This window comes from Fringilla coelebs (genome assembly GCF_963513975.1).
Source record: "Fringilla coelebs genome assembly, chromosome: 5".
Taxonomy (NCBI): domain Eukaryota; kingdom Metazoa; phylum Chordata; class Aves; order Passeriformes; family Fringillidae; genus Fringilla; species Fringilla coelebs.
In genome coordinates, this window is record NC_140033.1 from 38,034,720 (window position 1) to 38,047,636 (window position 12,917).

The 12,917-nt window shown below is 36.0% G+C and overlaps 1 protein-coding gene across 1 annotated transcript in view; it reads left to right on the top strand.

Annotated features, from left to right (window-relative positions):
* NAV3 (neuron navigator 3) overlaps positions 1 to 12,917 on the top strand; it is a gene marked incomplete at its 5' end in the record, with an annotated part of 248,995 nt that overhangs the window by 209,452 nt on the left and 26,626 nt on the right. Inside the window, 3 exons of the mRNA XM_084205736.1 lie at positions 1,598 to 1,621; positions 3,919 to 3,996; positions 12,242 to 12,325. Coding sequence (XP_084061862.1) covers positions 1,598 to 1,621; positions 3,919 to 3,996; positions 12,242 to 12,325 — 186 coding nt within the window. The remainder of the gene's footprint in view (positions 1 to 1,597; positions 1,622 to 3,918; positions 3,997 to 12,241; positions 12,326 to 12,917) is intronic.

Genomic DNA, 12,917 nt, shown 5'->3' on the forward strand with positions numbered 1-12,917 from the left:
TTCATCAGCAGGTTTGGTGCTCCAAGGACAAGGAGCATGTCCCCACATGGCAGTTTTAGGTAAAAGTCACCAACCCTGATTTTTTGCCTTTGTTGCCACAAAAAAAAATCATAAGGGGGTATTGACACCTCAATCCTTTTGTGACCCTCCATGCACTGCATATTTGATGTAATGATGGGAATAGAATATAATTTTCTTTCTGTAGGCTGATCTTTTTGTAAATATAGAAAGTTAGTGTGTCACATCAGTGTTGGGGAAAAAAATCATTATATTAAATCATCCTCACATAGCAATGTGTCAAGTATTGGAGTAGTTTCAGCCAAAAACATTTCTAAATGTTGCCAAGGTAATTATCATAGCATCGCAGTCTATTTAGTGACTGCTAACAGATAAGCATGTATGGAAAGAGGCATTTTCCAGAAGTCTTCTTCCCTTATGCAGGGTAAAGCAAGAAAACCATTTCTGTTATAAATCATTAAAATCCTGACAAAATAATGGCTAATACAGGCTCAAAATAAATGGCTAATACAGGCTATACTGATTTGTAATAACACAGTGTAAGACAGTCCTATGCCAGAAAAATTTTGAAGTGCCCTTACCTTGGGTTTTCTTAGTGTTTCTAATTTTATTAACAGAGAATTGCTTAGCTACATTTTCCTTCTACTGCTTACTATTTTCTTCCAGATAATGTAGACTGCTTCTCTGAACATGGGCCACTTCAGACCATGGGGTGGAATAATTTCCAGTACATTAACTGATTCTTTTTTTATGTTATGAAAGGGTTATTTCTTGTAGCATACCATTCTTTTCCATTAGAATCCCACTGAAGCAAGATTTATCTGTCCACCAAATGTCTCCTGAATAGGACTAATCCAATGCTTCAAGACTGAATGACTTTCAAAGGTTTGCCTTGCAGTGGTTTAGTGTCTTAGCTTGCTGAAAAAAGCTGCTGAGTAAAAAGTTTCAATATATGACACAATACATTGCAGTATGGAAAATACTTAAATTATTAAATAATATTAACAAGTTTAATTGAAAACTTTACCATGCCTTGATAGCCCTTAATATTTTGGTCAGTATATAGAAAAAATTACATTAAAATGCAAGTTCCCCTCCCCTTTCCCAATTTATGTTTCACAGGTATGCTGTCAACTTCTCTTATCAGAGATTCCATATTATCATATTAGGAACATGTCTTGGCATGCAGTAAAACAAATATAAATGCAGGAACCCAAATAATCATTGCAGCATAAAACCTTTTTTTTTGTGTCAGACTAAGGCCCATGCAGTGAGAGCATAGTAAGTTTTTGTTCATATCTTAGAAATGTAGCTGCAGTTTCTGCAGTCCTGGTCCTGCTCTCCCTTTCTCCACCATTTCATTTTGTCAGTACACTGGCAGGCTCCTTGGGGTTTCAGCTGGAGCTTTGCCAAGCAAGTTGAAAAGAGTTCCATTTATTGTTTTTACTGGATACCTTCCTGAAATGTAATGGATGCGTGAAGCTATTCATTTCACTCCAGTGTGGCTGGCTTTTATGTTCTATTACCACAATTATGTTGCACACTGATTCTAAGCCATTTCTTCTTTGTTTTCTTCCAGGCAGAAGAAAAGGCACATTCAGAGGTAAGAACTTTTCTTCATTTTTATACTTCTGTATTGCCTTACATTATTTTATAGTTTATTATTTACCTGCTTTTAAACTGCATAGTTGGTGGCAAAAATATACCCTGTGTCTTTGCATCACCTTTGAAGAAGTACTGGTGAAAACCTGGCGCAGCTTTCAGTGTACTAGAAGGTGTTTTCTCGGCATTGTGCTGAGGAAAGCCTCCTGGCTGTCATTCTGAAAAGATGAAAAGAATCAGTAAGAACTGGGCATTGAGTGGAGGAGTTGAGATAGATCTGATTTCAGACTCAATACCTCTCTGTGCAGGATCTAAGGAATTGTGCAATTCAAGGTAAGGTGCTGCCTTTCAGGAGGAAAAATGCTTCAAATGATCGCTTTGAACTTCTCTCCCTCACATTTTGAATTATATTAAATTTCTGAAACTGACCACTTTGATGGATTTCAGAGCAATGCAGATTGATTTCAGATATAAATCAAATTTGACATGGAAAATAGCTTCTTTCTCCTCACAGCATATAAGAATGGGTGACAAGCCTGGGTCAGCAGCTGGATACAATTACAGCCTTTCTCAAAATGAAGTCCTGGCTGTATTAAAAGGGCACCAAAGAGTAGCTGCAATAAAATACAGCACCAAGGGGTGCATTTCCACTTCACAGAGCTACATGCCTTCCAACTCCTGCATTTTTGCTTCTCCTATTTTTAATATTCTAATCATAGAAAAAGTCAACAAAAAGATATTTCGAGGAAATTGAACAAATAAACATATCCTTCCCTCCTTGCTGTGGTATACTTCAATATAGTTTCGTCTAAGCTCACATCTCTTTAAGTTAAAGCAAAGGAGCTAAAGAGGCAGGTAATAACTCAGTAGTGTAAACTCCAGTTCCTAATTTTATTGCCTTTTATGTAGGCCTGAATATAGAAAATAAACAACATTTCTTTCCTGTGTATTTCTACATGATGTTTTCTCAGTATCTGGGTCTGCTTGAGATGCTCTAACAGGAGATGCTGAACAACACTTCATGACACCTTCCTTTGTGAATTTGCAAGAACATGATTAAAGTATAACTTAAGCTGAAATGTCAAATAATTGCATTTAAAAACCAAAGAGAGAACTTGGAAAAATAAAATGGTCAGTCGAGGATGGAGAACAGCTTGATAATCTGTCCCTGTTGCACTGAGCTAGTGTAAAGGACCGAACTATTTTTGCATTATAGAAGTACAGGAACATGTTCATGTTGCTTGTGCAGTATTTCTTGTTGGTTTTCATGGGAGTCATAAAGCTAAAGTACTGCAATGGTCTTTACTAGTGACTGTAAATGTTCCCTTTCCTAGGCTGGTTTTACCCATTTTACTTCTCTTGTCTGTAATAATTTACATCTGAATATGAAAGGCTCTTCAAAGTGAAACTCCATGCTGTGCTTGATTTCAGTACAGTGCCCAAAAGTCCCTGTGAGATCTCAAATAGGGTTAAATGAGCTTAAAATGATGTGCAAGCTTCATGTTAGGTATCTATCCCAACTGAAATGGAAACAGATATTTTTCTTAAGGATTCTGTTTTTCATTAAAGGATAAAAGCGTCTTGAGTTTATTTGCATGTCAACAAGCACATTTAAAGCTACATTTCTTTTTTTTAAGTTGGCAAGCAAGTTTTTGAATACTATGTAATATTTAAAGTTGCATGTTTGAATTTCAGAGACTGTAAGAAGCATGTGTTTGAGAAAAAAAAAATACTACTTTACCTCACCTAATTTTAGACATCTGTGAAGAAAATTTTGTGTCTGATGTAGCCATCAAAGCCTTCTTGATGCCAGCAGCATGAGAGTACATTTTTCACGTTATCTTAGTCTGATGTAGACTTTCAGCACATGTTGGTTGCATCATGTCTGCAGTCAGGCACGGTGAACCTCACCTGGATGCACTCGTGTTTCAAAACCTCAGACCACATCCAGGGCAGCTCTCCTTGATTGCACTAAGCATATGTTTGGGACCTGTGGGATTTGGTAAAAACCCATGACATTTCCCTTGCAAAAAAGGATAATACATAAAAAGTAATTAAGCATTTGCCCATGTGCGCTCCCTTAACTGGAATCCTGGCTCATACACCAGTTAAATGCTGGAAAACAGTTGGAGCAACACTGAGATACAACTTCTACTAATTTGTATTTCTGGATAGTTCTGAGATTAAAATCTGAAGCTAAGACATTGTGAACCTATTGTTTGTCTCTCAAGAAAACATACAAAATAACCACAACAAAAACATTGCTGAAATACTGACAGCAGTCTGTTATTTCTCTAGCAAATTCAGAAACTACGGAGAGAGTTGGTTGCATCACAGGAGAAAGTTGCTACCCTTACTTCTCAGCTTTCAGCAAATGTAAGTATTTTTGCTTGTGATAAGTAATATCAACAAATACAGTATCAATTGCTCTTACTCAAAACATAGTCTTGGAGACATTTATTATTTATTTATTTATTTATTTAGGGGTTTTTTTTTCCCAAGTTAATGACTTCATTGAATTTCTATATTGTCCCAGCTTCAAGAAAAACTAATCTTATGGAAATGGAAAGTACACAGTGGAAATGGAGAGTTTCCGCACTTTGAATGTGACAGTCCTATCCTGTTCAGTTTCACCCTTTTCTCAGAATCAATTATAAAAAATGGCCAAAAGTAAGGAGACACCACCAAAGAAAGGCATGATTTGCATATTCTAATGGAATTCATTCAAATTTAATTTCACTAAGACAAACCCTACAAAATCCAGTCAGGTGTGAAGGGAAGCACAGTCTACAAGTACATATAGGATTTATATGCTACAAAAGCAGTGCTGATATATAGCTAATTAAAACTGGGCTATATCACAGAGAGCTTCCTGGTGTTCCTTCCAATTGGTGTTCTTTCCAATTGGTAATATGAGTTATGGAATGTGTTATCTGAAAATAATGGCAGATGCAGAATGCGAGCTACAATCCTGTCTGGTTGATGTGGTTTCAGGTGAAGTTACTGAACAACCTAGTATTGTGACTTTTAAATGCAGTTCAAACTATAATTATTGTTACTATGGTGAGGGAAATCTGAGATGCAGTTAGAAGAATGTATCGTTTTGCATTTCAAGAAAGCACTTTCCTGATTTCTTGGGCAGCCCATGGAGTGCCTTTCTTTTAAGTGGAGGTATCTTGAATATTTAGATTTATAAATAAGTGCTGATTTTAAAGAAATTATTTCATGTTGTGAGAAAATAATTTCTAGCTCTGTGAAAGCTGCTTGTTCATGTGTGACTTCCACACATGAAAATGTGGAAAAGCTATGCTTAGCACTTTGTTCTCTGTTCAGATGGCTGCAGAGCACCTGTGGGTATTTGTACATCTGTAGCTGTGTAGGTTGCCAGACTCCTCTGAGGACTGGGAATGAACTAGTGAATCAGATTATGTGGGACATTGCAATGTTTGTAAATTCAAATATGGATTCTGGGTTGGGTTTTTTTCATTGAGAATGTATAGCTAGACTAGCCAGCCAATATCTATATTGGGTTTGGGGCTCCTTCATTCACATGTTTTAGACACTGACCTTCATCTTTACCAGTTTGGGCAGTTCTTCATTCATCTATCCTGAGAGCAACAAACTAAAACCCACACTGAGAGGAGAGAAGAGCTAAAATAGCATGCTTTGGGAACGTGTGTTTGCTAGTGAGTCTGTCGTTCTCTGCAGGGCCTTTTCTTTCCACAACAAATGCAGAGGTGCAGCAGCTCTGCTTGGAAGTGGGGAGCACAGGAAGGTGATTCCTGGCTGGACTTGTGACACAGCACAATCACAGACTGCCCACATCTACTCTGAGTGCCCTGGTGTTATCCAGAGGAGTTGTCTTGATTCCAGCTAGCCCCTGATTTAGTGGAAGATGTGTCTATGCCCACGGTCAGAAGTCACAGTTAGATGAGATGATCATTAAAGGTCCCTCCCAAACCAAACCTTTTCATCATTCTAAATAGAGATGTCATATCAGTTAAAATAAATTGTTTGCCTTTGGTGGGCTTGCGCTCAGTGCCTGTTCCAGGTGATAACTCAGGGCCCTGGTACCACTCCTCTCTTCACTCTGCAGGTAGAAAAACAGTTTTCCCTTCCCTCCTTCCACTGGCTCAGAACAGAAACACCAGCAGATTCTTTCTAACTGCTGTGTTGAAAGGGAGAGTTGAAAGATTACTCAGTCTCCATCACTTTTCAGTCAATCCAGAAATGCAGCAGACTATAATACAGCAACAAGTGCAATAATGTCAGAGCATTCTTTGCAGCTGAGGAAATTAAGCCATTGTTTGTTTGGACAAAGTGTGTCCAATCTGCCCTCAGTTTTATTTAGAAGTCCTTCACTATACCTCTGACCAATATGACTTTCTATTAAATAAACACCATACAGGATGGTTTCTAATAACATTACGTATTCTAGACAAATTGTCAAACCCTGCTCCATGCTATAATTAGATTTGATCCATAATTCAAAGAAACTGAGTTAAGTTAAAAATGGGTATTTTGGCTTGGTTTTTACTCAGACTAAATCAGCTGCATGGGTAAGAAATAAATTTGGGTTGATCTGTATAAATCAGACTGGATTGTTGGGAATCTGTTCCTATATGCTGCCTCCGGGCTTCTGAACAGCTTGCAAGAATGATTTTCTATGGATCTATCTGTAAGGGGACTACATTTTCAATAGGATGGCTAAAAATTTATGTGCATAGACATATGTCTTTCCTATCCAGAAGTACCACATTTGGTTAATTTAATCATGTTCTTTTGACTGTTACACACCTTCTAATCCATCTCCATGGAGATATTCTTTAAACTCTAAACCTATAAGCAACCCTAAGGCTGATCCATTTTGCACATGCATTTTTTAAATGATACAAGAGAAATCTTTCCTCTTGCCAAATCCCCAACATGTAGAAATTCCTTCAAAATTAAATTTTTCAGGAGCACGAAATGTAGAGGCTTCAAAATCCCTAGGCATGAAAAAAATTATATTCACAATGAATACCATCTTTAAAGAAAAGTAGATATTACTAGATATTGGAAGTAAATATTTTTGGCAGGATGTCCTCATGAGATACATACTTTACAAAACCAAAAAATTGAGAAGTATTTCACAATAAGCTTGGTCCTGAGTTCATTTTCTTCTGTTTCTGGTACAGAATTTTTAAAGTATTAAAACAACACTTCCACATGAATCTAAACAATCAAAAGAGACTGCTTAAATATTTTAGCACTCTTTCTGTCAGTCCTTTAAGCACTTTATGAGAAGAAATTCTACAAAGTATCTCTTAAACATCAGAAATAAAATCCAGGTTGAAAGCAGAGAGTATATTCAGCTACTTAATTGTGATAGAACCACTGAAATTCAGTTACTTACAGAATTGGTGTTTAAATGCCAGATATTAAATACTTTTCATAAAAATTCTGAGTTATTAACAAAAAATTGATTCAACTTGGCAGACTTACGGAAAACCTAGATGGCTTTCTAGATTTCATGAACTCGTACTGCCTTAGCAATGCGTTCCTTTCATGTATTCATTTATCATTTTTTTTGTAGTCTAAGAGACTTATTTCACCAGTCACTGCCTTTTAACGGAGAAGTATTCCTAATCACAAAATCTGGAATTTTTTCTCAGAGAAGAAATCAAATCTCTACATGGCTAATACTACTGTGACCCTCATTTTGAGTCATGTTTGCTCATCAGTAAGGCTAAAACTTGAACGAACATTAAGTTTGATCACTGCCTGTCTTCCCTGTCACGACATCCATCTCTGGCAGACAGAGAAGTGTATGAACAGGCTATCTTTTGTGATGCTTTTGCTAACCAGAAAAATGCTCAGTCCTTTCTGATGCTTTTGCTACAAATGCATTCCTCTTAGCGCGTTACTCCTTAGTGTTAGTCCTGAGCTCCTCCTAATTTCCATACCTTCACTGTTTGAAAATAGGCAGCACTTTTTGCCTTGCTGTAGTCTGGAGAAGGAAAGTGTTAATAGCCAGAAACTTTGTTCCTTCAAAGTTCCATCCTGATATGAATTTGTTGTTATCATTTCCCTTTGTAGAACTGAGCAAAAGTATTGTACACAAGTGTAAAAAAAGAGCACCTTGTTCAGCTCATTTCAACACTGTTTGTGCCTTTGGTGACATTAGTATATAAGTCTATAAAAGACTGGCAGGTTGAAATTTGAACTATTTAATAAAGCCTTTGCTTGATACATTATTTTATACCAAAATCTGTCAATTGGAAGTTACAGCATTTCTCAGGCATTATTGAAAACTCTGCTAAAAAATTCTGTATTTGGTTTGATTTGTTGTTCAGTTTTTGCTGGCTGGACTCAAGTACTATGCTTGACTTCAGCAGTTTATTTCATTTGATTAACCCCAAAGGGCCAAAGTGTTTTGCCTGCATATGATTAAATTCAAGCTGGGTCCAGCTGTCGTTTGGATGCTCAATTTACACATTTTCTCTGAGATTCTTGCTTTACCCCTGGCATCTGTCTCGGTGTGGTGAAGGGTAAATCTCAGTACTAATTCAGAAAGGGCCTTTTTTCAGTGCAGAAAATGTCCAACCAGCAGACTCCGTATGTGACTGACAAGGGCTCAAATTCCAGTGAGCAGCCTGACCAAGCCAGTTCAGAGGGACTTTGATCAGAGCTTTGTACTGTATAAAGCTGAAGGGTGCATGCTTGCAAACTGTAGTGGAGCCAGGATGCCAGTAGAAAGCGGAGGGGGTTTGCTGGCTAATGCTCTTGTTTGGCCAGCTCTGAACCGCTATCCTACGGCCAAGCAACAAGATGCTAGCAGGCAGCAAACAGGAAAGGCCACCAGATCTGCAGTTGCTGCTTGCAATCAGCCTGATCTCTTCTGGCCTTTCACACCTCCTTTTATTCAGCCGTGTCAGGTGGGAGGAACTTTATTTATTTACCTTTGTTTTATAAATCTGAATGCCACGGGTCAAACCCCAAAGTGCGTTGGAAGGCAGATGTTTCATATGTGAATGTCATGTTCAGGATAGGCTCTAAACCTGAGAGCAGAGGTATTTGGGGTTTGCCTGGCTGGGATAGTTTGCTAAGGAAATGTTTAAATTAAATCTGTCATCTTAGCACTGAAGTCATTCCCTAATCATACATCTCTTTGACTATTTCCAGTGGGCCTTTCACGTGTTAATAGAAGTCAAAATTAACTCATATGTGAAGGATATCTACAGATTAAGAGCTGTATATCTATGTATCCAATATGTATGTCATGTTAACAGGGGATCTCTTTTGCTGTAGGCATACTTCAAGAAATGCCCAGTTACTTAAAGTTACTTAATTCTTAATTCCAGGACGTCTTTTTTCAAGTACAAATACTGCATTCAAGTTTGAAGACATATTTTTACTTTAGAATGAGCATTATATAAAGCACATGTAATATTCAGGCTACTCTTTGAAGTATTGCATGTTGTGTTGTACACCATGAATTAAACTTCTGAATCTAACAGAGAATTCTAAGGTGTGAGAGACTGGCTGTATCTTAAAAAAAAAAAAAACAATTCCTGAATATTTTTACAAGAATGAAATAATGGAAACTTTTAGATGGAAACTTTTAGATAAATTAAATCATCCTCAGAAACTGAGGATTAGCAATCCAATCAAAATAAATTACCAAATTTTTAAGTGTAAAAAAAGTTTCTAATTAGAATTTTTAATTTCTGATGAACATTATTAGAGACGCAGATACTTCTTTCTCTTTGCTTTAATTGTTTTGTGAATTATTCTGCATTTAGCTGTTTAAATGTGAAACCTGATCTCAAATGAAAATACATACATATACATATGTTTTATGTATACTTCAACACACATATAAGTATACCAATAATTTAGCCTTTTTCAAACTACATTTTCTTATTTTATTGTATAATATTTCTACAGGGAAAATCTGCTTAAGTTTTCAAGTCATAGCTCTAGACAGCTGAAGAAATTAATATTAGCTACCATGGAGAAAGAACAGTTTATTACTCTGAATATAAAACCAATACTTCAGCAGAAGAGTGCTATCTTGTAATAAACATTTAAAGTAATGAACAATGCAATTAAAAGGTTTTCTTCTTGAATAGTTTTTGGTCAATGGGACTTTGAATGATATTTCTTTATTATTAGGAAATCAAGATCTAATAGTCTTTTTTTGAAATGAGTTAGAAAAAATGCATCATCTTGATCCAATTACATTTATGATGCAAAAAGTTTGGTATAATATTCCAAGAAGGTAATGTTCTCTGTCACAGGGTGAATTTTAGTAAGAACCCTTGTGACATGGCTGTCTTTCTCTAAAGGCTGTCAGAAAATAACAGTTTCAGTGACCTTTGATGACATTTTTAATGCTGGTTTTTAGTATTTAATTTTTCCTATAAGCTCTTTGTTGTCTGTTCAGGTACAATCCAGGATGAATCTGTAGCTATGGAATAGGAAAATACTTTACACAAGTATGCATAGTTTGGTACCAAAGTACTGTGGCTATTACAATCTAATTGCTAGAAAAGGACAGAGGCAATGCATAATTAAACAAATTATTCCTCTTTCAAGCCCTCAGTCCCCACTGTAATTTTCAGAGTAAAACAGAACCATGGGCCATCAGCCAAGCCATAGATTTTTTATGAGGCAGGCAACAGTGAGCTCCATTAGTTTCCTGTTAAACAAAAGTAATGAAGAGACATTTGGCTAAAATTCTGTAGTAGTGCATCAATTTTGTCTCTGATAGTGTTCTGGGTCTGTGGTCATCATCTTTGGAAATAAAACGCCATAGATTAATCTGGATGTTTTTAACATGTAGCTAATTAATGAAGTTAAAACTAAGTTTAAAAATCAGTTATTTTTGTTTTCTCAAAGGAATAGAGTAGTAAAAACAACCAAAGGCTGTAATATTGATTGACAGGTTTCCAGGTTAATTTTATCAAAGATTATAATTTCAAGAACGCAGCCTAAGTTTTAAATGTTAAAATAGGAATATATACAATTACTAATTAATCTTTAAGAGCTTGTATAATTGTCTAGTCTCATGTTTATCTGGAGTTAGTCCTTGTGGTATGTGTCTTTTACCACAAAAGTCATCCCTAAGATATCCCTGTGGATGCAGAAAGCAGGTCGATCGACCACAACACCTGCAAGTAACTGTATCTAAGTATAAGAATAGTGTAGTTTACAAGGAGTAAACTTTCAGTAAGTTTAAAAAGAATAAAATAAGAGGCTTTCAAAATACCTAAATATTTATAGCAATCCAAAATTATTTACAAGACACAAAAGTCACTCATCAGTATAACAGCTCTGAAGCGGAGATTCAGAAGCAGCCCACTATTATATATGGTAATCTTCTTCTCTTTGAGGGATAATATACAGAGCAAGGTGGCAAGAAGCTCTTTTCCCTCTCCTAAAATGCAGAACAAAATCCTTTTTGGACCATGTCTTTTCTTGATTATACCTCAGATTCAGTATAACAACATACATCCAACAATTTCAACTATACTTGTAAAAGCATGCAAATCTGCCACTGAAAAATTTGCCAGGCATTGTGTGTGCCTGAACTGCTATAATAAAAACTAAATTTCCTCCCTAAGGAAGCTCAGGTAATCCATTTGTGCATATAAATATGGTGGGTTTGAGTTATATTTCAACATGCCAATGTTTGGAGACTTTGTGTATTACCACTTTTGAGATAGTAATAAGAAAATAAGTATTTCCTTATGCTTTTACTATTTGATGTTGGGAGAGAAAGGGATGGGATTATATGGACTTCCTTAAAAATTAAATCTTTACTTTCCCTTGGCTGTACTTTCCCTGGCTTAGCATATTGGGATTTTTATGACCACTTGCTTTTCTTTGCCTTACAAAGCTCAATGCCAGTTAGATCTGATGGAGTATAATTTGTATCAATTTAGCTTGCATGCAGTGTAGGACGCTGGTTGTTTAAAAAATAAAAAAGAAAAAGAAGGTTTATTTTTTTTAAATATTTTGGTCTCTTTCAACTTTATTGCTTTTTATACTGAGAAGTAAGACTTCCAATTTGCAGGACTTTATTTTGTTTTATATATATATATATTTGCACACAGTATAAATGTTATATTTATATTTTACAAAATATATTTTACACACACACAGACATATATGAGCAATATAATATTAGTAGACTAAGCAATGATATTTTATAAGACTGTGATATTTTTTGTTTAAGGCTCAGGATTTTTCTGAAGTGTTTTATTTCTGAAGTTAAAATTTGCTTTTCAAGATGAAGTGCTTGAATTCCTGTTTTGAAGTGTCCAGTAATTTAAAATAATTGCTCCTGGACTTCTCTTTGGGAGCATACTACTTTTGGCTAATACATCAGTAAACTTAAAGCCAGGCATTACATCCATAATTCATTTCCAGGCAGAGATACCTGACCTAATCTCACTGGGGGCTAAATAAGCCTGAGGAACACTGGGTTCATTTGGCTGATTCATCTATCCAACTTAGCTTAGTCTGAGTTTGAACTAATATTAAAGAACTGGAGAAAATGTGCTTGAAGGGAAAACATACTTTTAAAAATCAAATAGATCTGGGAAAAGTGCCCTATGTTGTCTTTCTTTCACAGGCTCATCTAGTAGCGGCTTTCGAAAAAAGCTTGGGAAATATGACAGGCCGATTGCAAAGCCTAACAATGACAGCTGAACAAAAGGTAGGTTTGTCAAAGAGGATGCTTTACTGTAGAAAACAATCAGAAAATTATGTTAGAGTTTTGTTTAAAACCACTGAAAGGAAAAAGGGACATCTGTGGCAGCAAAACAGATTTTTCTTTAATGGTTGCTGCGATCAATTTTTCATAAATGTCCATCAACATGTGGAAAAAACTGTGCAGCATCAGGTTTACACAGACAGTGTCATAAAATAGTTTGACAATAAAATCTTTCATTTCCAGAATTCAATGAAAACATGCATGACTTTAGATTTGCTCCATACTGAAAGATCCTGTAACAAAAACTTATCATAAGCTGCTGCAGTGCTTCATTCCAGCCTCCCAGCACAACCAGAAAAATAGAGTTTCAGGAAACAAAGAAGTTTAAGTAGAGAAAAATAGCTTCATTGAGAAAGTTAACAAAGGTTAGGCATCCTATCCATAAGTAAACAGTTTGGGTTTTCACTTTTTTGCTGTGCTATTTGTCTCATGGAGGGAAAAAGACTCTAAACCTGATACAAAAAATTTAATGTGAGTCCTTTTACCAAGCTCAGGATTAAGAGGCTGCTTAGCACCTTCCAGGATTGAACTTCTG